Here is a 27,634-nt window from a genome sequence, read left to right as displayed (position 1 = left end):
AAGCACCTATGACAGAGATTACAGCTGTAAGTCTATCTGGGCAAGTCTCTAAGACTTTCCTAGTTAAATAAAGGTAAAAACAAAGAATCAAGAAAGAGTCTCGAGCTTGCTGCCACACATGGATTGTGCAACATTTGCCCATTATTCTTTTAAAAATGCTTAAAGTTCTGTCAAATTGGTTGTTGATCATCGCTAGACAACCATTTTTAGGTCTTGCCATAGATTTTCAAGTAGATTTAAGTCAAAACTGTAAGTCGGCCACTCAGGAACATTCACTGTCTTCTTGGTAAACAACTCCAGTGTAGATTTGGCCTTGTGTTTTAGGTTATTGTCCTGCTGAAAGGTTAATTAATCTCGTAGTGTCTGGTGGAAAGCAGACTGAACCAGGTTTTCCTTTAGGATTTTGGCTGTGCTTAGCTCCATCTGTTTCATTTGTATCCTGAAAAACTCCCCAGTCCTTAACGATTACATGCATACCCATAACATGACACAGCCTCCGCTATGCTTGAAAATATGGAGAGTGCTACTCAGTAATGTGTTGTATTGGATTTGCCCCAAACATAACACTTTGTATTCAGGACCTAAAGTTAATTGTGTTGCCACCGTTTTTGCAGTATTACTTTAGTGCCTTGTTGCAAACAGGATGTATGTTTTGGAATATTGTATTCTGTACAGGCTTCCTTTTCACTATATTATTTAGATACATTTTGTGGAGTATCTACAATGTTGTTGATCCATCCTCAGTTTTCTCCTATCACAGCCATTAAACTCTAACTGTTTTAAAGTCACCATTGGCCTCATGGTGAAATCACTGAGCGGTTTCCTTTCTCTCCGGCAAATGAGTTAGGAAGGACGCCTGTATCGTTGTAGTGACTGGGTGTATTGATACGACATCCAAAGTGTAATAATAACTTCACCATGCTAAAAGGGATATTCAATGTCTGCTTTTTTACATTTTTACCCATCTACCAATTGGTTCCCTTCTTTGCGAGGCATTGGAAAACCTCCCTGGTCTTTGTGGTTGAATATGTGTTTGAAATGTACTGCTCGGCTGAGGGACCTTACATAATTGTATGTGTGGGGTACAGACTTGAGATATTAATTGAAAATCATGTTCACCGCTATTATTGCACATAGAGTCCATGCAACTTATCATGTGTATTTTTACTCCTGAACTTTAGGCTTGCCACAATAAAGGTGTTGAATAGTTATTGACTCAAGACATTTCAGCTTTTCATGTACCGTAATTTCCGGACTATTAAGCGCACCTGAATATAAGCCGCACCCACTGAATGATTTTTAAAAAATTATTTTGAACATAAATAAGCCGCACATGTCTATAAGCTGCAGGTGCCTACCGGTACATTGAAACAAATTAACTTTACACAGGCTTTAACGAAACACGGCTTGTAACAAAAATAAATAGGCTTTAACGAAACACGGCTTGTAACAAAAAATAAAAAATGAGCAGTAAGCTTTAGTTGTCTTTTTCCACTGAGTCAATTCCTCACGCTGCTGTTTCCAACGTCTTATCATCGACTCATTAAGACCAAGCTCCCGTGCAGCAGCTCTATTTCCTTTTCCAACAGCCAGATCAATCGCCTTCAACTTGAAAGCTGCAGCATATGCATTTCTCCGTGTCTTTGCCATGATGAGGGTGACAAAATGACTACCGTAATCAGAATGATGGGAAGTTTGAGAGCGCTCGATTTAATCTAAACAGTAAACAAAAAAGTTGTTTGACCTTAACCCGTTCGGCAATTTCATTGGTCTAATGAAAGCTTCATGCCGCCAAAAAACTGAGCATGTCACAGAATGTGTTTTTTTGGAGAGAAAAAAATTGAAAGAGGGAAAAATCCATATATTAGCCGCGTCATTGTTTAAGCCGCGAGGTTCAAAGCCTGGGAAAAAAGTTGCGGCTTATAGTCCGGAAATTACGGTATTAATTTGTAAACATTTAGAAAAACATAATTCCACTTTGACATGATGGTGTGTTGTGTGTAGGCCAGTGACAAAAATCTAGTTTTAATCCATTTTAAACGCAGGGTGTAATACAACAAAATGTGGAAAACGAAAAGGGGTGTGAATACCTTCTGAAGGCACTATACATAGAGTAATTGGTCACTGGTCACTTTAATAAGGTTTACATACTGTTTTACCCACTTTATATGTATATTTTATATTCTAGTCATGGCTCGTCCTATAAAACTACTGTTGTACACACATTTTCTATTCACATACTGACCATGTCTATACACACCATCATACTCTCTATTGTGTATATATATTTATATTCCTGAATCTGACATCGCTCGTTGTGATATTTTCTTTGTTTTTACTTTTTGGATAATGTGCGTATTGTTTTGTATAGCTAGGTATTATTACTCCACTGTTGGAGTTAGAAACACAAGCATTTGGCTACATCTGCGATAACATCTTCAAATCTGGGCACGCGACCAGCAAACATTGATTTTATTTAGTACTGCATTATTAAATTCAGTACAGAAATGTATATTTTTTGGGTTGGGGCGTTTTATCTTAACAATGTTTCTAGTAAATCCTATTTGTCACGTTCTGTCCACCTGAACCAGTGGAGACTCCTCAGAGGAGGAAGGGTACCATGCTACTCAGTGAATTTCAGCAAAATAAAAATAGTGAAACATTAAAAAATGTAATCCTTTTTAGATAAAACTATTAAATATATTCACGTCACCAAATCATTTATTAAAACACACTGTTTTGCAATGAAGGTCTACAGCAACCTCAGCAGCACTCAGTAGGGTAGCACCATGGGGTGCTAGCTATTTCCGTCCTCCTCTGGGTACATTGACTTCAGTACAAAATCTAGGAGGCTCATGGTTCTCACCGCCTTCCATAGACTTACACAGTAATTATGACGACTTCCGGAGGACGTCCTCAGCATGAACTGACATCTTGTCCACCCAATCAAAGGATCAGAGATTGAATCTAGTACTGAAAGCATAAGCTACAGCTAGCTAGCACTGCAGTGCATAAAATGTGGTGAGTAGTTCACTCAGAGAGAGCAAGTCAGTAGTTGAACAGTTTTTAACAAATTAATTTATTCAAAAATTAAGGAGAAGCAGCAGAGAGAGTGAGCTAGCTATATTTCATTGTATTTGTTTTTTTTGTAGCTAGCTAATTTAGCCTACTCAAACACCCGGCTCAAACAGAGAGGAATGCTATTTATGTTAGCTAGCTGGCTAAGGCTATCCAACACTGGAACTCTTCCAAGTCAAGGTAAGCTTTCAGGTAAGCTTTCGGTTGTATTAATTTATTGCCACCAGGCGACGGTAAGGCCAGACCGGAAACAGATGAGAAACCGTTTGCTGCCCTGGATCCAGAGGTTTCGGCGCCTTTTTCCCTGGGGGCTTCCGATTCAAGATTGGAAACGGAGGTACCTGCGCCTTCTGTCTCCCGACAATGGTGGCTTCTACCTCGGGTTCAGATCCTCAGAAATTCCCCTCATCGGACCATGAGCCTGTCTGAGTCTCCAGCCCATTCATCATCCATGATGGATAGTACAGCTGGCTCGGGTCCATCGGGCCCCACCGCTCTTCGGTCCTTTAGGGGTTTGTGAAACCACTTGAGGCGAAATAATGGCTGGACCTCCTCGGCCATTGCACAAGCTGTCGTCATCAGGTAAAAAAATGGTAAAAAAACATCTCGGTTCCCAGGCCAAAAACCCTGTGCTATCCTGGAGCATGAGTACAGGACATTACAAGGCTGCTTCCGACTGTTCTGAGACAGCTGCCGGGAGCTGACGCTGTCGTAGTCCATGTGGGCTTAAACAACATTAGGAGGACTAGCTCGGAACTGCTGAACATGTATTTTAAAGAACTGATTCAAGCTCTGAAAGATTCCAAAAAGCGGCCAATTATTTCAGGTCCTGTACCATTGTTGGGCCGTGGGTGTAAAAGATTCAGCAGGCTACTGGCATTACACTCCTGGCTAAAAGATTACTAGCTCTGTTGGAATAACTTTTATAGATAACTTTGACACCTTCTGGAAACAGAAGATAATGGAGTCCATCCAAATCATCGTGGCTCCTGGAATCTGTCCACACATTTCAAGGCGGAGTTGAGACAATGATTTATCAATGATACAAGCCCAGCTCAGATAATCCCTACCATTGTGTCGCTGAATTGTAGTAATGCTGCAGTACATGTACATTATCCCAGGAGCATTGGAAGTCACAATGTAAGTGACCTAATTTATCTCCCTCTAACTCCCTGAATGCATCTGTCAATCCTACAGCTATTGTATACAGCAATCATGTGCCTATGAACCACAGTTATACTGTTAAAACTGGGGCAGTGTGCCCTAGTTGGAAGCACTATCAGCTCAAACATAAATAACATTTTCATGTCTACTTCTGATAAGCCTCCCAGTAAAGCAATAAAAACAATCAAGCATCCCAGAAAAGTGCAAACAATAGCCCACATTAACATATGTAGCCTAAGAAACAAGGTTCAAGAAATCAATAACTTGCTAGTAACAAATTACATTCATATTCTGACTATCTTTGAAACTGACTTAGATAATACCTTTGATGATACCCTGGTAGCAATACATGGCTATAACATCTACAGAAAAGACAGAAATGGCAATGGGGGCAGTGTTGCTGCCTACTTCCTGTAAAGCTTAAAGAGGATCTCATGTTAAATACTGTTGAAGTAATATGGCTACAGGTTCACCTGTCTCACCTAAAGCCCATTCTTGTGGGAAGCTGATACCAAGTGGTACCAGTCAGTATCTGGATGATATATGTGAAATGCTTGATATCAACAGAGAGGTATATTTTCTCTGTGACCTTAATATTGACTGGCTTTCATTAAGCTGCCCACTCAATAAAAAGCTTCAAACTGTGACCAGTGCATGCAACCTGGTTCATGTAATCAGTTCACTTACCAGGGTATTTACAAACAGCACAGGAATGAAATCATCAACATGTATTGATCACATCTTTACTAATGCTGCAGAAATCTTCTCTAAAGCAGTATCCAAATCCATTGGATGTAGCGATGACAATATAGTAGCCATATCTAGGAAAACCAAGGTTCCAAAGGCTGTGCCTAATATAGTGTATAAGAGGTCAAACAATAAGTTTTGTAGTGATTCATATGTTGATGATGTAAAGAATATTTGCTGGTCTGATGTGTGTAATGAGGAGCAACCAGATGCTGCACTTGACACATTTATGAAATTGCTTATTCCAGTTACTAATAAGCACGCGCCCATTAAGAAAATTACTGTAAAAACTGTTAAATCCCAGAGGATTGATGAGGAGTTGAAAAACGTTATGGTTGAGGCAAAAGGAATGAGGCGAAAGGAATGGCAAATAAGTCTGTCTGCATGACCGATTGGCAAACGTAATGCAAATTGAGAAATGATTTGACAAAACAAAAAAATATATAAAATATACTATGAAATAAAGATAAATGATATAAAGTATGAAAGTAAAAAGCTTTGGAGCACCTTAAATGACATTTTGGGAAAATAGGCAAACTCAGCTCTATCGTTCATTGAAACAGATGGCTCATTCATCACAAAACCCACTGATATTGCCAACTACTTTAATGATTTTTTTTAATCGGCAAGATTAGCAATCTTAGGTATGACATGCCAGCAGCAAATGCCGACACTACACATCCAAATATAACTGACCAAATGATAAAAGACAAGTGTTGTAATTTTTATTTCTGAAAAGTGAGTGTGGAAGAGGTGAAAAAATGTACAAGTAACCTGGGTCTGACAACCTGGATGCAAAATGACTGAGGATAATAGTGGACGTTATTGTCACTCCTATTTGCCATATCTTCAATTTAAGCCTACAAGAAAGTGTGTGCTCTCAGACCTGGAGGGAAGCAAAAGTCATTCCGCTACAGAAGAATTGTAAAGCCCCCTTTTACTGGCTGAAATAGCCGACCAATCAGCTTGTTACCAACCCTTTGTAAACATTTGGAAAGTGGTGTTTGACCAGATACAATGATATTTTAAAACAAACAAATTGACAACAGACTTCCAGCAACGCTTATAGGGAAGGACATTCAACATGCACGCCACTTACATCAATGGTCAGATGACGCGGATGCTATGCTACATGACTGTTTTGCTAGCACAGACTGGAATATGTTCCAGGATTCATCCAATGGCATTGAGGAGTATTCCACCTCAGTCACCGGCTTCATCAATAAGTACAGTCACTGTCATTCCCACAGTGACCGTACGTACATATCCCAAACCAGAAGCCATGGATTACAGGCAACATCTGCATAGAGCTGAAGGCTAGAGCTGCTGATTTCGTGGAGTGGGACACTAATCCGGACGCTTATAAGAAATCCCACTACGCCCTCAGACGAACCATCAAACAGGCAAAGCGTCAATACAGGATTAAGATTGAATCCTACTACACCGGCTCTGACGCTCGTTGGATGTGGCAGGGCTTGAAAACTATTACGGACTACAAAGGGAAACCCAGCTGTGAGCTGCCTAGTGACGCAAGCCTACCAGACGAGTTAAATGCCTTTTATGCTCGCTTCGAGGCAAGCAACACTGAAGCATGCATGAGCACCAGCTGTTCCTGATGACTGTGTGATCATGCTCTCCGTAGCCGATGTGAGCCAGACCTTTAAACAGGTCAACATTCACAAACCCGCAGGGCCAGACCAATTTAACAGGACGTATACTCAAAGCATGCCAATTGGCATGTGTCTTCACAGACATTTTCAACCTCTCCCTGTCCGAGTCTGTAATACATGTTTCAAACATACCACCGTATGTTTGAAAGCGAAGGTAACCGAAGGTAACCTGCCTAAATTACCACGTCAGTAGCCATGAAATGCTTTGAAAGGCTGGTCATGGCTCACATCAACACCATCATCCCGGAAACCCTAGACCCACTCCAATTTGCATACTGCCCCAACAGATCCACAGACGACTCAATCTCAATCGCACCCCACACTGCCCTTTCCCACCTGGACAAAAGGAACACCTATGTGAGAATGCTGTTCATTGACTACAGCTCAGCGTTCAACACCATAGTACCCAGAAAGCTCATCACTAAGCTAATGACCCTGGGACTAAACACCTCCCTCTGCAACTGGATCCTAGACTTCCTGACGGGCCGCTCCCAGGTGGTAAGGGTAGGCCGCAACACATCTGCCACGCTGATCCTCAACACTGGGGCCCCTCAGGGGTGCGTGCTTAGTCCCCTCTTGTACGACACAACAGTGGTAGGCCTGATCACCGACAACGATGAGACAGCCTATAGGGAGGAGGTCAGAGATCTGGCAGTGTGGTGCCAGGACAACAACCTCTCCCTCAATGTGAGAAAGACAAAGGAGCTGATTGTGGAGTACAGGAAAAAGCGGGCCGTCAGACCCCCATTAACATCAACGGGGCTGTAGTGGAGTGGGTTGAGAGGTTCAAGTTCCTTGTTAGTTCACATCACCAACGAACTATCATGGTTCAAACACACCAAGACAGTCCTGAAGAGGGCACGACAACACCTTTTCCCCCTCCAGAAGACTGAAAATATTTAGCATGTGGCCCCAGCTGCACCATCGAGAGCATCCTGACCGGTTGCATCACTGCCTGGTATGGCAACTGCTTGGCTACAGAGGGTAGTGCATACGGCCCAGGACATCACCGGGGCCAAGCTTCCTGACATCCAGGACATATACACTAGGTGGTGTCAGAGGAAGGCCCAAAATATTGTCAAAGACTCCAGTCACCCAAGTCATAGACTGTTCTCTCTGCTAACGCATGGCAAGCAGTACCAGAGCGCCAAGTCTAGGACCCAAAGGCTCCTTAACCTCTTACATCTAGACGTTCCGCTAGCGGAACACCTGCTCCAATATCCAATGATAGGCGTGGCGCGAATTACAAATTCCTCAAAAATACAAAAACTTCCATTTTTCAAACATATGACTATTTCACAGCATTTTAAAGACAAGACTCTCCTTTATCTAACCACACTGTCCGATTTCAAAAAGGCTTTACAGCGAAAGCAAAACATTAGATTATGTCAGCAGAGTACCCAGCCAGAAATAATCAGACACCCATTTTTCAAGCTTGCATATAATGTCACAAAAAACAAAACCACAGCTAAATGCAGCACTAACCTTTGATGATCTTCATCAGATGACACACCTAGGACATTATGTTATACAATACATGCATGTTTTGTTCAATCAAGTGCATATTTATATCAAAAACCAGCTTTTTACATTAGCATGTGACGTTCAGAGCTAGCATACCCCCCGCAAACCTCCGGTGAATTTACTAAATTACTCACGATAAACGTTCACAAAAAACATAACAATTATTTTAAGAATTATAGATACAGAACTCCTTTGTGCAATCGAGGTGTCCGATTTTAAAATAGCTTTTCGGTGAAAGCACATTTTGCAATATTCTGAGTAGATAGCCCAGCCATCACGGCTAGCTATTTAGACACCCACCAAGTTTAGCCCTGACCAAACTCCGATTTACTATTAGAAAAGTTTGATTACCTTTGGTGTTCTTCGTCAGAATGCACTCCCAGGACTGCTACTTCAATAACAAATGTTGGTTTGGTTCAAAATAATCCATTGTTATATCCAAATAGCGGCGTTTTGTTAGTGCGTTCAAGACACTATCCGAAGTGTAAATAAGGGTCACGAGCATGGCGCATTTCGTGACAAAAGATTTCTAAATATTCCATTACTGTACTTCAAAGCATGTCAACTGCTGTTTAAAATCAATTTTTATGCCATTTTTCTCGTAAAAAAGCGATAATATTCCGACCGGGAATCTGCATTTAGGTAAAAAGACGAAAGAAAATAAAGCATGGGGTCGACTCGGGCACGAGCCTGAGTCTCACAGTACTGTGACCAGCCACTATCCAAACGCGCTACTTTTTTTCAGCCAGAGCCTGCAAAGCCACGATTCAGCTTTTTGCCGCCTTCTGAGAGCCCATGGGAGCCGTAGGAAGTGTCACGTAACAGCAGAGATCCTCTGTAATGGATAGAGATAATCAAGAAGGCCAAGAAATTGCCAGACAGGGCACTTCCTGCATGGAATCTTCTCAGGTTTTGGCCTGCCAAATGAGTTCTGTTATACTCACAGACACCATTCAAACAGTTTTAGAAACTTTGGAGTGTTTTCTATCCAAAGCTAATAATTATATGCATATTCTAGTTTCTGGGCAGGAGTAATAATCAGATTAAATCGGGTAAGTTTTTTATCCGGCCGTGAAAATACTGCCCCCTAGCCATAACAGGTTAACCTGTTGGGGCTAGGGGGCAGTATTTTCACGGCCGGATAAAAAACTTACCCGACTTTGCACCTCCCATAGTCTGTTCTGGACTTGGGGACTGTGAAGAGCTCTCTGTGTACATCCAAGGGCCAGCCGTGCTGCCCTGTTCTGAGCCAATTGCAATTTTCCTAAGTTATTTTTTTGGCACCTGACCACATGACTGAACAGTAGTCAAGGTGCGACAAATCTAGGGCCTGTGGGACCTGCCTTGTTGATAGTGTTGTTAAAAAGGTAGAGCAGTGCTTTATTATGGACAGACTTCTCCCCATCTTAACTACTATTGTATCAATATATAGTGTTGAGTCATCCGCATACATAGACTCTCTGGCTTTACTCAAAGCCAGTAGCATATCATTAGTAAAGATATAAAAAAGTAATGGGCCTAGACAGCTGCCCAGGGGAACTCCTGATTCTACCTGGATTATGTTGGAGAGGCTTCCATTAAATAAAAACCTCTGTGTTCTGTTAGACAGGTAACTCTTTATCCACAATATAGCAGGGGGTGTAAAGCCATAACACATACATTTTTCCAGCAGCAGACTATGATCGATAACGTCAAAAGTATTTGGGCCAGTAAAGGGGGCTTTACAGTAGTCAAGCCTGCTTGTAATAAAAGCATGGGTCAGTCTCTGTGTCAGCCTGGGAGAGAAACGGCCGCACCTTGGCAATGATCCTCCAAGTGGTAAAAAGTTATTTTGGTCACATTCCTAATGTGCGATTCAAAATTGACTAACACCTAGGTTTTTTACCTGGTGTTTTATCTTTATTGCCTGTGACTTAAAATGTGCGGGCAGATTCTCTCTCTGTGCTTTGGCTCTAACAATAAGTACCTTGGTCTTATCTTGATTTAGCTGGAGGAAGTTGTGAGCCATCCAAGTATTTAAATCACTAATACAGTCTAATAATTTATCCGTGGAGCTAAAATCCTCTGGTGACACAGAAATGTACAGTTGTGTATCGCCTGTGTAGCAGTGAAAATCAATGCTGTGCTTTCTGATAACCCTGCCAAAGGGGTAACATACAGTCAAAAGTTTGGACACACCTACTCATTTCAGGGTTTTTCTTTATTTTTTATATTTTCTACATTGTAGAATAATAGTGAAGACCTCAAAACTATTAAATAATTTGAATGGAATCATGTAGTAACCAAAAAAGTGTTAAACAAATCAAAATATGTTTAATATGTGAGATTCTTCAAAGTAGCCACCATTTGCCTTGATGATAGCTTTGCACACTCTTCTCATTCTCTCAACCAGCTTCATGATGTAGTCACCTGGAATGCATTTCAATTAACAGGTGTGCCTTGTTAAAAGTACATTTTTGGAATTCTTTCCTCCTTAATGCGTTTGAGCCAATCAGTTTGTAAGAAGATAGGGCTATCTCCAAATAGGGCTATTTGGTAAGAAAAACGACAGTCCATCATTACTTTAAGACATGAAGTTTAGTCAATCCGGAACATTTCTTGAACTTTTAAAGTTTCTTCAAGTGCAGTCGCAAAAACCATCAAGCGCTATGATGAAACTGGCTCTCATGAGGACTACCACAGGGCTACCAGCCTCAGAAATTGCAGCCCACATAAATGCTTCAGAGTTCAAGGAGCAGATACATCTCAACATCAACTGTTCAGAGGAGACTGAGTGAATCAGGCCTTCATGGTCGAATTGCTGCATAGAAACCACTACTAAAGGACACCAATAAAAAGAAGACTTGCTTGGGCCACGAAACATGAGCAATGGACATTAGACCGGTGGAAATCTGTCCTTTGGTCTGAGGAATCCAAATGTGAGATTTTTGGTTCCAACCGCCGTTCCTTTGTGAGACGCAGAGTAGGTGAATGGATGATCTCCGCATTTGTGGTTCCCACCGAGAAGCATGGAGGAGGAGGTGTGATGGTGTGGGGGTGCTTTGCTGGTGACACTGTCTGTGATTTATTTAGAATTCAAGGCACAGTTAACCAGCATGGCTACCACAGCATTCTGCAGCGATATGCCATCCCATCTGGTTGCACTTAGTGTGACTATCATTTGTTTTTCAACAGGACAATGACCTAAAACACACCTCCTGGCTATTTGACCAAGGAGAGTGATGGAGTGCTGCATCAGATGACCTGGCCTCCACAATCACCCGACCTCAACTCAATTGAGATAGTTTGGGATGAGTTGGATCGCAGAGTGAAGGAAAAGCAGCCAACAAGTGCTCAGCAAATGTGGGAACTCCTTCAAGACTGTTGGAAAAGCGTTCCAGGTGAAGCTGGTTGAGAGAATGCCAAGAGTGTGCAATGCTGTTATCAAGGCAAAGGGGGCTACTTTGAAGAATCTCAAATATAAAATATATTTTGATTTGTTCAACGCTTTTTTGGTTACTACCTGATTCCATGTGTTATTTCATAGTTTTGATGTCTTCACTATTATTCTACAATGTAGAAAATAGTAAAAAATAAAGAAAAACCCTTGAATGAGTAGGTGTGTCCAAATTTTTGACTGGTACTGTATATAAACTGACCAGTTCCGGACCCAAAATTGAACCTTGTGGAATGCCACGTGACATGTATTTTATCTGAGTTATGTTCACCAAGGGTGACAAAAACTCTTGACCGGTTAAATAGGTCCTAAACCAATTTAGAACTGGACTGGCGAGGCCAACCCACCTCTCCAGTCTGTCCAGAATGACATCATGGTCAACAGTGTCAAATGCAGCGCATAAATCCAAGAGTACAAGGACAGAGAGCTGTTTGGCATCTGTATTGGCTCTAAAATAATTTACCAATTTAACTAAGGCCATCTCTGTGCTGTAGTGGGCATGAAATCCAGATTGGATTATTTTTTTTAAATACAGTTTTCACTTAAAAATGTATTTAGCTGTTTGAAAACAAATTTCTCCTGAATTCTGCTTAAGAATGGAAGGTTGGAGATTACTCCAAAATTGCTAAAAGCTGAAGAATCTAGATTACTTTTCATCAGAAGGGGTTTCACCATAGCAGTTTTTAGTGCAGTAGGGAAATTGCCTGTGATCAGGGAGTGATTAACAATAGCTTGCGCTTCTTCTGATATGCAAATAAAAACTATTTTGAAGAAGGTGTTGGGGATATGATCGAGAAGGCAGGTAGAAGGTTTAAGTTGTGATATGACTTTCCTGAGCAAAATAAATCCATAGTGGCTTTGCTAGGGCACATATCATCAAACTTCTCATCAGGTCTTGCTTGACTGATATCCAGCCTAATGTTTGTTACCTTATCTCTGAAATATGCAGCAAACTTATCACATTTAGATGTGGAGGAAAGTTCACAGGTTTGCGGGGGTAGGATTTATCAGGACATCAATGGTTGAGATGAGCCCTCTCTAATTATTCTGATTATGAGTGATCAAGATAGAAATGCCATACGGGCTCATTTTTCTAATTGCCTTGTTATATATGTGACTCCTTTCAGGATATATTATGCCAAATTGCTCTCGCAGAATATAATAATGTAACCTGTAACTTTTACTTTCTCCATTTCCGCTCTGCCTTTCTGCAATTTCTCTTTAATTTATTAGTTTCTTCACTTATCCAAGGGGCTCTCCATTTTGGATGTGGTGTTTTTCAACTTTACTGAAGCTATAGCATCAATAGTTGCCCTTCATTTGTTATTAAAGTTATCAACTAACTCATCAAAGTGGAAGGCAGAATAGATGATGGAGTATTGTTTATACACTCAAAAAATCTGTAGCAAATTCAGATAGCGTTTCTTAATAATGCTTTCCGTATTACCCTGTGCTATGGGCAACAAGGTGGTAAAAAATACACATTAGGATTAGATAAAGCAACATCAGCAACAGAGGGTATGTCAAAAATAAAGCCCCGTGGTAATAACCAGGTCCAGACTATGGCCATGGTTATGGGTGGGCCCAGTAACATGTTGGATAAAGTCCATAGAGCTCAAATGATTCATGAATTCAATGGCATTGGAATCAGTCTCTTTGCCAACATGAATATTAAAATCACCCAACACAATGATTTATATCATAGTTCTCAAGGACAATAGACAATAGTTCAGAGAAATCAGTAAAGAAAGTGGGGCAGTGCTTTGGTGGCCTATACAGGGTTAAGGCCAGCACTGGTGGCTGACATTTAAACAGTATTCGCCAAATAAAATGTCCTTATAGCTGAGAGCATTAGTAAAAATAGAGGCTGATAGTCCGGGGGGAGGCTTCAATAAGAGCGGCGCTACAGTCTGAAGACAGCCATGTTTCAGTGAGAAACATGCAATCAACTTTGCACTCAGTAATGAGGTCATTCCTGAGAAAGGTTTTACTCGTGATTACTCATTTAAAAGTTACATATTCAATGAATGTGGGCCATTCGGCCCTTGTGGGATCTGCCTAGAGGTAACCAATGGAATAACAAACACATTATTAACATTACAACCATGTTTTTTGACAGTCTCCAATCTATCAGAATGGTAAGAGATGACAGTTTAACTCACTAGAAGGTGGAGATAAGCAACATAAATTAGGTTACTCACAATAATCATAGTGCCATTTCTACAGGAGCTGATCTGCTTTCCAAGTCCTCTGTTGCTTTTCTGACAGAGAGAACTGGAGCACTACCAGACTCTGTCTCTCAGTCTCTAAACAGTTTGATGTTGTTGGGACTGGAGCACTACCAGACTCTGTCTCTCAGTCTCTAAAACAGTATGATGTTGTTGGGACTGGAGCACTACCAGACTCTGTCTCTCAGTCTCTAAAACAGTATGATGTTGTTGGGACTGGAGCACTACCAGACTCTGTCTCTCAGTCTCTAAACAGTTTGATGTTGTTGGGACTGGAGCACTACCAGACTCTGTCTCTCAGTCTCTAAAACAGTATGATGTTGTTGGGACTGGAGCACTACCAGACTATGTCTCTGTCTCTAAACAGTTTGATGCTGTTGGGACTGGAGCACTACCAGACACTGTCTCTCAGTCTCTAAAACAGTATGATGTTGTTGGGACTGGAGCACTACCAGACTATGTCTCTGTCTCTAAAACAGTTTGATGTTGTTGGGACTGGAGCACTACCAGACTGTGTCTCTCAGTCTCTAAAACAGTTTGATGTTGTTGGGACTGGAGCACTACCAGACTCTCTCTCAGTCTCTAAAACAGTATGATGTTGTTGGGACTTGAGCACTACCAGACTGTGTCTCTCAGTCTCTAAAACAGTTTGATGTTGTTGGGACTGGAGCACTACCAGACTGTGTCTCTCAGTCTCTAAAACAGTTTGATGTTGTTGGGACTGGAGCACTACCAGACTGTGTCTCTCAGTCTCTAAAACAGTTTGATGTTGTTGGGACTGGAGAAAGTTGATGACATTTTCAAAACAGACAATGGGAGGTGCTCAGTACAACAGAGTCATGACTACATGGAACTCTATTCCATATCAGGTAACTGATGCAAGTAGTAGAATCAGATACAAAAACTGATAAAAATACACCTTATGGAACTGCTGGGACTGTGAAGACACACACACACACACACACACATACACATACACATGATAAGACACTCACTCTACACACACGTACACATGGATTATGTATTGTAGGTATGTGATAGTAGAGTAGTGGCCTGAGGGAACACACTTAATGTGTTGTGAGAAGTATTTTGAAATGTTATGTCATGTAATATTGTATATAACTGCCTTAATGTTGCTGGACCCCATGAAGAGTAGCTGCTGCCTTCACAAAATAACAGGGCCAGCCAGTGTAACTGTTAAACTGCTTGCTGTACACTGTACGGCTTGATTGTAGCAGGTTTACTAACACCTTAGTTCTAGTAGCTATGTTGACTATGACGTTAGCTAATATGATGACAACGATGTAGGCTATTTAGCGGTTATGGTATGAAGGTTTGGCTTGGAAAGTTTTTTTTTTTTGCCTCGTCACATACAGCTGTTTTGTTGTGCACTGAAGTCCACACGCGAAGGGAGAAGGTGAGAGGAGGAGAGGGTGTAGATCCGAGAAGGAATTATACAACGAGAAAAGTGATGATGCTGTTTGTATGTGGCTGCTATGAAAATAAACTGTGTGTGCAGGTGAAAAACTGTTCTTGAATGGAAGCAAACAGAATGAAGTGTGGATAAGCCTACCTGAATCTGTTCAATAGAAACTATCATTTGCAACTGTTTGGACTAATGATTACACCCTAGATCAGCTAAATGCCGGCAGGATTATGCAAGGCGGTATTGAATGTGTCACTGTCTGTCACCTTGATTACTCCAATTTGTCTCTCTACCTGTGCACCTAGGTTATAAACTTACATTCGTAGGCTAGTAGCAACCTCATGATGGGATTAGGGAAAATTAAAGTATCATATAGTAGCCTAAACCTATCGATGTTACATCGAGCTGGGTGAATGGAATATGAATGAGTGATCCAAAATGCTGTAATAGAAATAAGGCCATGCTCATAAATGTTTAAAATAAATCGTCCTCCCTAATCTTAAACAGCACAGACCGCCACTGATCTGAACATTTTATCGCCCGGTTCAGGGAAGAGCACAGCTGCTCTGCTGTGGCAAAGTAATCAACACAAATGAGTTACAAACGAGGTACGACAGGCACACACACACGCACACACACACACACACACACACACACACACACACACACACACACACACACACACACACACACACACACACACACACACACACACACACTCACACTAGCTATCCCAGCAACTGCAGCAGTAAAGTTCCAGATAATGTCACATGGTTTCCAAGAAGCCAGAAAGTGAGTGAGGCGTGGACCTTGCCCATTGTGACACTCTCAGGCTGCGTCTGAAATGGCACCCTATTCCCTATGTAGTGCATTCTTTTGATCAGGGCGTCATGGGCCCTCATGGGCTTTAGCCAAAAGCAGTGCACTATAGGGAGTATGGTGCCATTTGGCACGTAGCCTCAGTCTCTGCCCAAACAGACTGATGGGAAACTCAAGCTGTAGAGAACAAAGCAGACTTGATCCATGGGGATGGATGTCTCTGTTCTGTTCTGGTCCTCAGGCACATCCCTCTTTTCTTTCACTCTTCTGCTGGCTGGGGGAAAAGGAAGGGGGTGAGACTCCGTACTGTAAGCCTGGGATCTCTCTCTCTCTGGACTCTCTCTCTCTCTGGACTCTCTCTCTCTGGAGTCTCTCTCTCTGGAGTCTCTCTCTCTGGAGTATCTCTCTCTCTGGAGTATCTCTCTCTCTGGAGTCTCTCTCTCTCTGGACTCTCTCTCTCTCTGGACTCTCTCTGGACTCTCTCTCTCTCTGGACTCTCTCTCTCTCTCTGGACTCTCTCTCTCTCTGGACTCTCTCTGGTCTCTCTCTGGACTCTCTCTGGTCTCTCTCTGGACTCTCTCTGGACTCTCTCTCTCTCTCTGGACTCTCTCTCTCTCTCTGGACTCTCTCTGGTCTCTCTCTGGACTCTCTCTGGACTCTCTCTCTCTCTCTGGTCTCTCTCTGGACTCTCTCTGGTCTCTCTCTGGACTCTCTCTGGACTCTCTCTCTCTCTCTGGACTCTCTCTCTCTCTCTGGACTCTCTCTGGTCTCTCTCTGGACTCTCTCTGGACTCTCTCTCTCTCTCTGGACTCTCTCTCTCTCTCTGGACTCTCTCTCTCTCTGGACTCTCTCTGGTCTCTCTCTGGACTCTCTCTGGTCTCTCTCTGGACTCTCTCTGGACTCTCTCTATCTCTCTGGACTCTCTCTCTCTCTGGACTCTCTCTGGTCTCTCTCTGGACTCTCTGGTCTCTCTCTGGACTCTCTCTGGACTCTCTCTCTTTCTCTGGACTCTCTCTCTCTCTGGACTCTCTCTGGACTCTCTCTGGACTCTCTCTCTCTGGACTCTCTCCCTCTCTCTGGACTCTCTCTCTCTGGACTCTCTCTCTCTCTCTGGACTCTCTCTCTCTGGACTCTCTCTCTCTCTCTGGACTCTCTCTCTCTCTCTCTGGACTCTCTCTCTCTGGACTCTCTCTCTCTCTCTGGACTCTCTCTCTCTCTCTCTGGACTCTCTCTCTCTGGACTCTCTTTTCGTCTCGCTCTCTCTCTCTCTCTCTGCTTAGTTTTAATCCAACCACAGTCTCCTATAGCTAGTGGGAACGTTGCCATAGAGGGATTGATATAGTGCTCTTACTGGGATGTGGGTAAATAGAACCATTTGTCACCCTGGCTGGCTCTCTTTGACTTGAGTAGTAGGTAGGCCTTACATCATGGCCAGACGTTGCTAAAAAAACTGTTCTATCAGCTGTTCTCTTCCATCCTGGAGCCAAGTAGAAGTTAATGAATGTGCTAAGGCTTTGTGTTGCGCTGGGTGACAGGCCAGGGGGTTATGGATGTTTGTGGCTTTAAAGGGGCAATCTGCAATTGGTATATCTTTTTTGTTACTTAAATGAATGATATGAAGTTTTATTATTATTATTCAACAAAGAAATGTAGGGGGTAGATCAGCTTTAATATTGCAGATTGTGGCTTCTATCAATGTATTTGTCTGCATCATTTCCAATCCCCTATACAGTGCATTCAGAAAGTATTCAGACCCCTTGACCTTTTCCACATTTTGTTACGTTACAGCCTTATTCTAAAATTGAATAAATCGTTTTTTTCCCTTATCAATCTACACATAATACCCCATAATGACAAAGCAAAAACAGGTTTGTAGAAATGTTTGCAAATGTATAAATATTTAAAAACTGAAATATCACATTCACATAAGTATTCAGACCCTTTACTCAGTACTTTGTTGAAGCACCTTTGGCAGCGATTACAGCATAGAGTCTTCTTGGGTATGACGCTACAAGCTTGGCACACCTAAATTTGGGGAGTTTCTCCCATTCTTCTCTGCAGATCCTCTCAAGCTCTGTCAGGTTGGATGGGGAGCATTGCTGCACAGCTATTTTTCAAGTCTCTCCAGAGATGTTCGATCGGGTTCAAGTTGGAGCTCTGGCTGGGCCACTCAAGGACATTCAGAGACTTGTCCCGAAGCCACTCCTGCGTTGTCTTGGCTGTGTGCTTAGGGTCATTGTCCTGTTGGAAGGTGAACCTTCGCCCCAGTCTGAGGTCCTAACCTGCTCCAGAGCGCTTTTCATCAAGGATCTCTCTGTACTTTGCTTTGTTCATCTTTCCCTTCATCCTGACTTGTCTCCCAGTCCCTCCTGCTGAAAAACATCCCCACAGCATGATGCTGCCACCACCATGCTTCACCGTAGGGATGATGCCAGGTTTCCTCCAGACGTGACACTTGGTATTCAGGCCAAAGAGTTCAATCTTGGTTTCATCAGACCAGAGAATCTTGTTTCTCATGGTCTGAGAGTCTTTAGGTGCCTTTTGGCAAACTCCAAGCGGGCTGTCATGTGTCTTTTACCAAGGACTGGCTTCCGTCTGGCCACTCTACCATGAAGGCCTGATTGGTGGAGTGCTGCAGAGATGGTTGTCCTTCTGGAAGGTTCTCCCATCTTCAGAGAGGAACTCTGGAGCTCTGTCAGAGTGACCATCTGGGTTCTTGGTCACCTCTGTAACCAAGGCCCTTCTCCCCCGATTGCTCAGTTTGGCCGGGCGGCCAGCTCTAGGAAGAGTCTTGGTGGTTCCAAACTTCTTCCATTTAAGAATGATGGAGACCACTGTGGTCTTGCTGCAGAAATGTTTTGGTACACTTCCCCAGATCTGTGCCTCGACACAATCCTGTCTCAACTTCATGGCTTGGTTTCTGCTCTGACATGCACTGTCAACTGTGGGACCTTATATAGACAAGAATGTGCCTTTCCAAATCATTTACCATAGGTGGACTCTAATCAAGTTGTAGAAACATCTCATGGATGATCAATAGAAACAGGATGCACCTGAGCTCAATTTCGAGTCTCATAGTAAAGGGTCTGAATACTTATGTAAATAAAGTATTTCTGTTTTTTACTATGGGGTATTTTGTGTAGATTGTTGAGGAACATTTTTTATTTAATCCATTTTAGAATAAGGCTGTAATGTAACAACATGTGGGAAAAGTCAAGGGGTCTGAATACTTTCTGACTCCTTTACTTTTTTTGTAAATATATTTATTTTTTAAAGTGGCAATATGTAACTTTTTGGTGACCAGATTCACATAGAAATGGGAGTTAAGGATCTGTCAGTTTCACTGAAAGCAAGTTTAAGAAGTGGTAGAGCTATTTTATGTGCTCTATCTCTGCTTCCCGTTCTTAAGGTTAGTTTTTGGTCTTTTACTTTTGGTTTTGTACACTAGCTTCAAACAGCTGAAAATACAATATTTGGCTTATGGAGAATATATTTATTTTGTGACATAAACTGAAATTAGGCAAACTATTTGAGTTTTAGAAACCAGGAAATAGCGGAGCGGTTTCTGCATTCCTTCTTTATAGTTGGAGTAAACTAATGGACAACAATACTTCAGGTTCTACTTCCAGCTTATACATACTATTTACATTCTACGGACACAGTATATTTGACATTGTTTATCTTGTTTTTTGTTATTTTTAGTCTAACCCTTCAGATACACTCAACCCCTCCCATCCATCTCTGAACACCATCCATGCTGTATATTTTTCAGCTGTGATGTTTCACAAAACCTTTGAACCTTTCTATTCTCATAGCTTCTACAGATTTTGCTAAGACTATTATTATATTATTGATCGATTGACTACGACTTTTCAAATCACCCAGCAGTGCTATTTGCAGAGTTAACTCCAGGTAAATGTTGCAATTATTCAGCCATTCCTGAACCTGTGACCAAAAACAAGCAGTACCAAAACAAGTGATCTAATGATTCTGTCTCTTCAATTTTTATTAGTCATATACACATGATATATGTGGAGTACATAATGCAACGAAATGCTGTCTTGCAAGTTCACCTCAAGACAATGCAACAACAATAGATAAGTAATTAAGTGAATATAATATCATGCATTTAAGTGCAAAAATGTATGCACCAAGAATATAACTTATTAATGCCTCATTAGCTTAGTTAAACTGTCGTACCCCATCAGAACCCAAAATATAAGCATGCTCCATTGTTTGGAAACAATGTATAACCTCCACCCTTGTTAAGACCATGGTCCCACCTTGCGTCCATAGCTCTATTCATTTGAGAGTGGTTACATTTCTCCTATCCCTCAGCTGTTTACCAAAACAGTGGTGGGGTGTGCACGTTGTTGTTGTTTGAACTGCAGATTGTCCCTTCAACAGAGTTGTATGTCATCTCGATGTCGATGGCGTATGCTCCAGAAGGAGTAGAAGGCCTAACTAAGTAAGTTGGCTGTAAGACTGAGCGCCTGATGCTGTGAGCAATGTTGGGAAGATTCTCATGGCAGGAATTTCAAGATACTCAAGATACAGGTTTAGATGTGCAGGTAAAATAAGTGATTGTCCCAACAATAAATAGTCTATCAACAACGTGGTGCAAAGGGTTCATGTTCAATCGTCTTCAAAAGCATAAATCTGCTTTTGTCACGATTGTTGATAAAATAATGTCTAGAATTTTGCGATTCATTAATAATGAATTGCTTCTATAAAGAAATGTCCTCATATTGAAGGAGAAGCTTTAGTTGTAGATGGGAGAGGATTCTGTTCTGTGTGTGTGTGTGGAGGTGGCATGAGGAAGCTGACTGCTCTGAGCTGAGTCCCTTTTGGGTCCTTTTCAGCAGTAGCATCTGTTTAGCCTTTCTGTCTACCTGTGTCCCAAATGGCACTTTCTTCCCTTTGTAGTGTGCACTACTTCTTCACCAGGGCCTCTAGGGCTCTGGTCAAAATAAGTGCACTATATATGGAATAGGGTGCCGTTTGGGACGCATCCCCGCCTGTCTCTAGGATAATAAGCCACACACCTCTCTGCTGGGTCTTCTGTCAGACCCGACCAAAGCCTGTCGTCTGTCTGCCTGTCTGTCTGTCTGCCTGTCTGTCTGCCTGTCTGTCTGCCTGTCTGTCTGTCTGTCTGTCTGTCTGTCTGTCTGTCTGTCTGTCTGTCTGTCTGTCTGTCTGTCTGTCTGTCTGTCTCTCATCTGAAGTTGAAGCAAAGTCTCTTACTGATCTATGAATAAACCCTTTGAACTCAACCAAGCCTGTGTAGTGTAGTTAGTCACTGAGTAATACACAGCATTGAGGCACAATACTACAGTAGGCTACTGTACTATAGATAATAGCAATACATTTCATTTGTAAAGCACTTTTATCACACCCAAGGTGCTGACGTAATCAGAGCATGACTAATGAATGTCACTCTAAATGTGTAGTGTCAACAGGGTTGGGATTTCACAGACAGCAAACATACACATTTCCGATTTTTTAAATGTTAAATATCAAACATTTTATTGAATAACAAACACAAAACAGGCAGGCCGGTACAACACACTTCTTACGTCCATCAGATTAGTTACAGTTACATGTTTGAATTGGTCAACTTCCAAGACACATTTTTGTTTTGATGAACAGTAACGATGTATTGTATGAATGGACTGACTTTAATGTTTGTGTGTCCTGTTTGGCAGGGTCCACCTACAGTGTTTTGTCCACCATGCCGTCTGACTCTGAAAGCAGCAGTTCCCTCAGTAGCGCAGGTGAGCCTGGATGGGTTTCTCTCTCTTGCCAGTAGTAGGGTTGCAAAATTCCCAGGTTTGCCAGAAACTCAAGTTGGAATATTCCTGGAATCGAGCAGAAATATACAGGAAATCCGGAATCCTCCAACCAGGATTTCTGGAAAAATCCTGTAGTAGTATGAATGTTTGAATATAAATGTATTGTTCTTATGGATTAGGAAACTAGGTGAAAGTGGTCCAGAGAACTGGCTAACCAACCAGACAGCATGCTATTTCTGACTTACAGTCAGCACAAACAAGTGATTACACAGATGTGAAAGGATTTACAAAAGCAACCCACCAACCCCCCAGAATGGTTTTCATTGAGCCATTCTCTCTCTGAGGGAGAGAGATAGAGGCTGTGTAACAAATGGCACCCTATTCCCTACATGGTGCACTACATTTTACCAGAGCCCTATGGGGCCTGGTCAAAAGTAGTGCACTATATAGGGAATGAGGTGCCATTTGGGTGGAGGCCAGAGGGATTGCCCTGCAGGGCAGAGCTGCTGAAAGAGGAGAGGGGCGCAGGACTCTGTTGTGGTGCTTGTTGTTGTCTTCAGTCAGAGGTCCAGAAAGAAAACATATAGAGGTGTTTTGTTTATGTCAACACTGCAACATAGGCCCTATGATTTAATGAATTGAGGCATGGCTGGAGTGTTGGACTGATTACACTCACAAGTCAACGGTTAAAGGGGCCACCTGGGATTGTTCCATCCAAATGAATGGTATATAGCCATTGGTTCTTAAAGACTTCAGCTCTTAACTGCCTCGAGCTTAGTTAAAAAAACAGTGGTGGGGTGTCCGCTTTGTTATTGTTTAAATCCCAGGTTGCCCCTTTAAACGTAGTCATGAAGACGTCATGTGCCACATTTTGCCCGCTGGTTTGTTGATTATTGTTGTCACATTATTCAGAATAACGATGTGCTACTTTACTTTGGATTGTTTGGCTTATGTATTTCATGAAGTATGACACAAGCGCTCTCAGTCTCCATTGTTGCCTCAAGTCCTCCAAATCGACATCTATGTGCTTGTGGAGATCTGAGAGGATTTCACAGGTGCAGCCTAATAAACAATATAGTTATAGCTCCGTCTTGCCCTTTGATGGGCTGGGTTGGAGCTAACTTTAACCACACTGCTAATACAAATCAAATCCTCTCAGATCTCCACAAGTGCATAGGGCAGGGAGTAGGGTTTAGGGGTCGATTTGGGATTGGGCCTATTTTGGGTAAGGGCCCTTGCCACCTGTGGTATGCTGACTGCGGAAAGAGCGAGCTCTGTCTCCATTTTTGCCTTGAATCTTCTTATGTCTTCTGAGGCCCAATCCCAAATTCACCCTATTGCCCTATGTACCTCACATCATCTATGTCGGTGTAAGGGCCCTTCTCTTGGTATAGGCTATTGGAGTGGATTTGGCGATGGAGCCTATGTCGGTGTAAGGGCCCTAGCCATCAGTGACAGTCTGACTGTGACAGGTACCACGGGTCAAGCCTCATCCCCTCCTCCAGCCCACATGGAGAACCGCCACGGTCAGATGAGTGACAAGATGGAGGCGGTTCTGTTCCAGCTGAGACAGGTGACCCGCGAGAGGGACGAGCTCCGTAAACGCCTGGCCCTGTCCTCGCCCGGCACCACCTTCGATGACTGCAGGTACAGTAGAACTCTTGGTAGAGACAGAACCGCTGTAGATACTGCAGTTACAGTACTCTACACCGGGGGTCCCAAACTGTGGGGTGCCCCCCTAGGGGGGTGGGCTCTACAGTCTTGTTGGATGCATTTGCTGTTTGCTTTGGTTGTGTTTCAGATTATTTTGTGCCAAATAGAAATGAATGGTAAATAATGTATTGTGTCATTTTGGAGTCGCTTTTATTGTAAATAAGAATAGAATATGATTCTAAACACATTAATATGGATGCTACCATGATTACAGATAGTCCTGAATGAATCGTGAATAATGATGAGTGAGATAGTTAGACACACAAATATCATACCCCCCAAGACATGCTAACCTCTCACCATTACAATGACAGGGGAGGTTAGCATTTTATACCATACCCCCAAGACATGCTAACCTCTCACCATTACAATAACAGGGGAGGTTAGCATTTTATATCATACCCCCAAGACATGCTAACCTCTCACCATTACAATGACAGGGGAGGTTAGCATTTTATACCATACCCCCAAGACATGCTAACCTCTCACCATTACAATGACAGGGGAGGTTAGCGTTTTATACCATACCCCCAAGACATGCTAACCTCTCACCATTACAATAACAGGGGAGGTTAGCATTTTATATCATACCCCCAAGACATGCTAACCTCTCACCATTACAATAACAGGGGAGGTTAGCATTTTATATCATAACCCCAAGACATGCTAACCTCTCACCATTACAATGACAGGGGAGGTTAGCATTTTATATCATAACCCCAAGACATGCTAACCTCTCACCATTACAATGACAGGGGAGGTTAGCATTTTTTTGGGGGGTATGATATTTGTGTGTCGATAACTGATGCAAAATGTTCTCACCTCCAACAAGAGGGGTGTGAACAGTTTATGTCATGAACAGTGCTTTTGCACGGGATGTTCCCCAATGCTGGAAGGGTGAAGGCCTGAGTGAAGAAGTTAGGGAAGCCTTTCCTACAACCCTCACTATAGACAGAGCCTGGCCTTCACCTGGGACCACCTTTGATGGAGGTGGATTATTCCAATATAATAGGAGACAGAGGCACTATAGCTACTGTAGGGACAGGACTCACTACAGAGCCAGGCGATGTACTTGCCTGACATCACTTAGAACCGTTCTAGACAGACCCTCAGCCAACAGATAACAGGCTCACCAGGGAGGACCACCCTCAGCCAACAGATAACAGGCTCACCAGGGATGACCACCCTCAGCCAACAGATAACAGGCTCACCAGGGATGACCACCCTCAGCCAACAGATAACAGGCTCACCAGGGATGACCACCCTCAGCCAACAGATAACAGGCTCACCAGGGATGACCACCCTCAGCCAACAGATAACAGGCTCACCAGGGATGACCACCCTCAGCCAACAGATAACAGGCTCACCAGGGATGACCACCCTCAGCCAACAGATAACAGGCTCACCAGGGATGACCACCCTCAGCCAACAGATAACAGGCTCACCAGGGAGGACCACCCTCAGCCAACAGATAACAGGCTCACCAGGGATGACCACCCTCAGCCAACAGATAACAGGCTCACCAGGGATGACCACCCTCAGCCAACAGATAACAGGCTCACCAGGGATGACCACCCTCAGCCAACAGATAACAGGCTCACCAGGGATGACCACCCTCAGCCAACAGATAACAGGCTCACCAGGGATGACCACCCTCAGCCAACAGATAACAGGCTCACCAGGGATGACCACCCTCAGCCAACAGATAACAGGCTCACCAGGGATGACCACCCTCAGCCAACAGATAACAGGCTCACCAGGGATGACCACCCTCAGCCAACAGATAACAGGCTCACCAGGGATGACCACCCTCAGCCAACAGATAACAGGCTCACCAGGGAGGACCACCTCTTTATTCCTCCAAAGTCACTCTACCACCAGAAGCAAAGACAAGCAAAAAAAGGCGACGCTAAATGGGATCCACATTTTGTGATCTCAGTAACTCTGTTAAAACATTAAACAAGAGTATGTATTTTGAATGAAGCTGCTCGTCCCCACCTCTCTCATAACCAAACGCACACACCATAGTGTTCTGCTCCTGGGGGGCTTGGTTCTGATACGTCACTCTTTTCTGTCATCTCTCGTCTGTGTGTCTGTGTGCGTGCGTGTGTCGTGCTGTGTCTGTGTGTGGGGGGGCTGTGTGGGCTGTGTGGTGTCGTGTGGGCGTGTGTGTCGTGTGTGTGTGTGTGTGTGTGTGTGTGTGTGTGTGTGTGTGTGTGTGTGTGTGTGTGTGTGTGTGTGTGTGTGTGTGTGTGTGTGTGGGGGGGGGGGAACCAGGCCCAACTCCAAGTCAGGCCAGGACTACGAGCATCTGAAGCTGCAGTGTATGAAGGCCATGGTGGACCTGCAGTCCTTACAGAACCAACACAGCACAACACTGAAGAGATGTGAGGAGGCCGTGAAGAAAGCTGACTTCTACCAGTGAGTGGTGTACACACACACACACACACACACACACACACACACACACACACACACACACACACACACACACACACACACACACACACACACACTTTTCTAATCTACCAGTGAGTGGTAGAGTGCAGACCTGGGTTCAAATACTATTAGAACTATTTCAAATGCCTTGTGCATTCAATTTAGCTTGCCTGGAATGCCAGGTGGTTGGGGTTAGCTCGCAACAGATGAGCTCATTCAAACCCACCCAAAGTTTGTGACAGTATTTCAAATAGTATTTGAACCCTGTAGTGAAGTGCATGGGAGTGGTTGGGGTCCATAAATATTTTAGCCTTCTCCCAGCTCATTTATCCTGCGTGCTCTGAGTCTCTCTGTTCTAACAATCAGGCGATGGAATGGATGGAGGGGCTTTTAACCTGTGTTTGTCCCTCTTATGAGATCTGTGCGTCAGATTGCACAGAACATTTTTTCCCGAGGGGTAAGAGGTCAACCAATCTCATGTCCCATTCCAAATGCTCCTGCTCAGTTAAACCATCATCCCAATCCTTTGACACCAGGGATTTTAGAAGTGAGCAGAGCCACTGCTTTTCTGTCAGAAAGATCAGATCATTACTGTTCTAGCCTGCGTTGTAAATGGCAACTTATTCCTTATTTAGTGTACTACATTGGACAAGGACCCATAGGTTGCACTGAGTAGGGAATAGGGTGCCATTTGGGATGCACACCTTGTCTCTTTTACACTCTCTATTAGGATGTGTTGAATCCTGTCTAGTGCAGAATTAGATCCCATTGTCTGGTGTTTTAATGTTTAACATTGTTTTATGTACTTGATCATTTTCCATTTAATACAGTTTTGGCAGGCATTTTTAAGCAAAGTGTTCAAACCACCAGCACTAACTGGAGGTTGAACTGCTAGAAATGAGGATTCTGCACTTACCTCTTCCATTGACAATCATGAATATTGGAATGGGTGCTGTCCTCATTGAACGTCAATTTGCCTGACAGTTGTGCTACCCATTCATCATGATCCATTCCAACTCATGGCACAGCAAGCTTAATTAATACTAATATAGAATTATACTATAAAGTCTTAAAAAATAATAATTACCCACAATCCAAGTCACATGGTAAGATAGGAAATGCAAGGTTTTTAAAACCACAGGCTTCTAATGAGTTAAATCACTCAATTTTCTCTCTCTTTTGTTATCCTCATAAAATATACTTACATTTTGAGCAACATATTAAGTTGGATTCCTTCTTACATTATTTTGGAAAAATTAAATCAACAAATAATTGAAACGACTTGCATTATATTATTTTGTAAGCTATTTTGACACTTTATTGAGACAGTTGTGAAATGACGGAGGAGGTAGAGATAGGTGGGAGAAACAGATTGAAAGGTTGGAGCGGGGAACCCCGGTCTTTGAGGGGAGCGGGGGGACGTGTATCTAAGCCAGGTGACTTACCTCTAGACCACAGACTCTGTGCTCTGTGCTCTGTATCTAAGCCAGGTGACGTACCTCTAGACCACAGACTCTGTGCTCTGTGCTCTGTATCTAAGCCAGGTGACGTACCTCTAGACCACAGACTCTGTGCTCTGTGCTCTGTATCTAAGCCAG

At 42.9% G+C, this 27,634-nt stretch overlaps 1 protein-coding gene across 3 annotated transcripts in view; it reads left to right on the top strand.

Moving 5' to 3' along the window:
• The window catches only part of LOC106611651 (disks large homolog 5), a 132,257-nt gene that overhangs the window by 27,965 nt on the left and 76,658 nt on the right, over positions 1–27,634 (top strand). For 2 of the 3 annotated variants that reach the window (XM_045723553.2, XM_014212109.3), the window contains exons 2-4: positions 21,798–21,866; positions 23,357–23,531; positions 25,875–26,018. In XM_045723553.2, the coding sequence (XP_045579509.2) occupies positions 21,798–21,866; positions 23,357–23,531; positions 25,875–26,018 (388 nt within the window). The remainder of the gene's footprint in view (positions 1–21,797; positions 21,867–23,356; positions 23,532–25,874; positions 26,019–27,634) is intronic. The other variant, XM_082977655.1, reaches the window with a different exon arrangement.

Source organism: Salmo salar, chromosome 01 (genome assembly GCF_965601325.2).
Source record: "Salmo salar chromosome 01, fSalSal1, whole genome shotgun sequence".
NCBI lineage: Eukaryota > Metazoa > Chordata > Actinopteri > Salmoniformes > Salmonidae > Salmo > Salmo salar.
This window is presented reverse-complemented; position numbering and strand designations above follow the sequence as displayed.